This window comes from Octopus bimaculoides, chromosome 1 (assembly GCF_046866305.1).
Source record: "Octopus bimaculoides isolate indiv1 chromosome 1, ASM4686630v1, whole genome shotgun sequence".
In the NCBI taxonomy this organism is placed as follows: domain Eukaryota; kingdom Metazoa; phylum Mollusca; class Cephalopoda; order Octopoda; family Octopodidae; genus Octopus; species Octopus bimaculoides.
Window position 1 is genome coordinate 119,466,193 of NC_142928.1, and position 2,500 is coordinate 119,468,692.

General features: G+C 34.6%; 1 protein-coding gene across 3 annotated transcripts in view; it reads left to right on the forward strand.

Moving 5' to 3' along the window:
* Positions 1-2,500, forward strand: part of LOC106875623 (solute carrier family 23 member 1) — a 61,232-nt gene that overhangs the window by 34,384 nt on the left and 24,348 nt on the right. For all 3 annotated transcript variants that reach the window (XM_014923851.3, XM_052969780.2, XM_014923852.3), the window contains exons 4-5: positions 118-215; positions 1,920-2,008. In XM_014923851.3, coding sequence (XP_014779337.1) covers positions 118-215; positions 1,920-2,008 — 187 coding nt within the window. The remainder of the gene's footprint in view (positions 1-117; positions 216-1,919; positions 2,009-2,500) is intronic.

Here is a 2,500-nt window from a genome sequence, read left to right on the forward strand (position 1 = left end):
TCTCTCTCTCTCTCTCTCTCTCTCTCTCTCTCTCTCTCTCTCTCTCTCTCTCTGTGGTACAACTTCAAAATGATTTAAAGAATATTTCAAAAGTATATCTATTCCTATATATTGCAGTCTCCCAGTATTCCAAGGACCGTCTATAAGTTATCTTCCACCAATGCTTTCCATCAGCCGATTAGACAACTGGAAGTGCCCACCAAAGTACCAAATAGGTAAACTGTTGATAAGCTTTCTTTGTATACCAATAAATGCCATGTGCCAAGAGAATATATCCTTTTTTTTTATTTCTCTGACTATGAACTAAACATTCAAAAGTGTGTAGTTGCCCCTCTTCTGATTTACTTTCTAAAACATTCGACACGGGTTGGAAGCGTTCTGTTTAATTTTTGTATCCTGAAGTTCACTCTGATGTCCTCTTATAATCATTTATCCTTTATCTTTTATCTTTTACTTGTTTCAGTCAACAGGATTGCGGCCAGGCTGGAGCAACGCCTCGAAGAATTTTAGTCGAAAGAATAGTTCCCAGTATTTATTTTCTTATAACCTGGTACTTTCATGAACCCCTAAATTTTTGACGAACCCCTAAATTAGCGTATATATATATATATATATAGTAGATGAGAGATATTTGAGCATACGTATATAGGTTTCCGCAGTAACTTATATATGTATGCATGAGAATAAATACTTAAAACAAAACATATAAATTCGTACATGCACTGACTCGAAATACTGCACATATACATAGAAACATGCAGAAAAAACCCTGTTAGTGTTGTTGAAATGCAAATGAAGGACCGTGGATCTAGGTTAGAAACCGGCTTTTTTTCTATCTTCAAGAAATTTTAAAATAAAATTGAATAATGATATACATACACACACATACTTACATACAAGCACAATCACACACACGCATACACACATACATACATATATATGAGCATGTCTATATATGCAACTATATGGATGAGAATACATACATAAAGCAAAACATAGACATTTTCACATATACATACATATATACAAAGAAAAATGCCCTGTTGTTGATGTTGAAATTCCAATGCAGGAGCCTTAAATCTAGTTAGAAACCGGCTCCTTCTCTATTGGCAAGAAATCTTGAAATAAAATTGAACAGTGACATACATACATTAAGGTACTACCTCTCTATGAGACATGACGTGGTCGCAAATGCAGTATACAATGTCATTCAGGAAAAGACAATCCTGGAATAAATACAGAAAATCCCTTTTTGTTGAATACGTTCACAAATTCAAGCCCAAGAAATACTGGTGGAATATTCTCATCAAAATATTTGTCAAGTGTAAGCATAGCAGATATGTTGTTTGGGCGGGGACAAGAAAAAGTATGTACCGTAGCGGAATCAGCTATTCTGCTGACGTGAATATCTCTTTAAAAATCAAAGAGAAAGAAGATAACTCTGGATAACTGTTTTGTATCCGGATTACAAATTTATATTTCTATCAACAATAATCGGAGCACTTGGCTTTGTAAGTAAATGCTTAAATGTCAGTGTGGATAAGCTTGGACTTTCAGAAAAAGAAATCAACCAACCGATTCGCACATTACAAATACAATGAATAAGTGGATCAATAAAATTATACAAGACTTTTTTCTCAGATTTAAAATATGACGTTGTTTTCTTTAACTACCTTCCAATGACGGGAGTCTGTATCGTTGTTGGAAACCAGCTCCTTCTTCAGAGGAAGAATTTAGATGATTAGATACAGAAGATTTCCTCATTCGTAAATAGCTATGGTAAAATTAGAATGTTACCAAAAAATGTTGAGTAACTGAACCGATAAAACTGAGCATGCCTTCTTCGTTCTATAAAATGATGACTATAAGATCCATATGTGTTACGTCTTTTACGAATGTAAATTTTCATATAATTTCAGATTACATAAACGGTTCAACGGTTGAACCAAATACCACACTAATATCAAAACATTTCACCACTGAGTATCAGCATAAAAAGCTTATGGTTGTAAGTTGTTGTTGTTGTTGTTGTTGTTCTTCTTCTTCTTCTTCTTCTTCTTCTTCTTCTTCTTCTTCTTCTTCTTCTTCTTATTATTATTATTATTATTATTATTATTATTATTATTATTATTATTATTATTATTATTATTATTATTGAGTGAGAGAGAAGTGCATGCCATCAAAGTGACACTGGAGTAAGATATACGAAGCCCAGTACACCCATCACAACTACCCCTCTGATAAGGGTACACCAGGCATATGCACCACAACCATATGTGCGCGATACAGTGATCTCATATCAAGATAAACAGCGCATCACTTTGCAGGTGGGGGATAGTTAGAATTTTTCTTCAGGTTGAGTAGCCCAACCCGCTCAAAAGGTCCCTGAATAAGGGTGGTTTAAGGATAATGAACAAAACACCCATGTTTCCAGAGGTGAATTATCCAAACTCCAAAGAATTCCTCCCAACACATGGCTATGATGCTCCCCCACTACTTC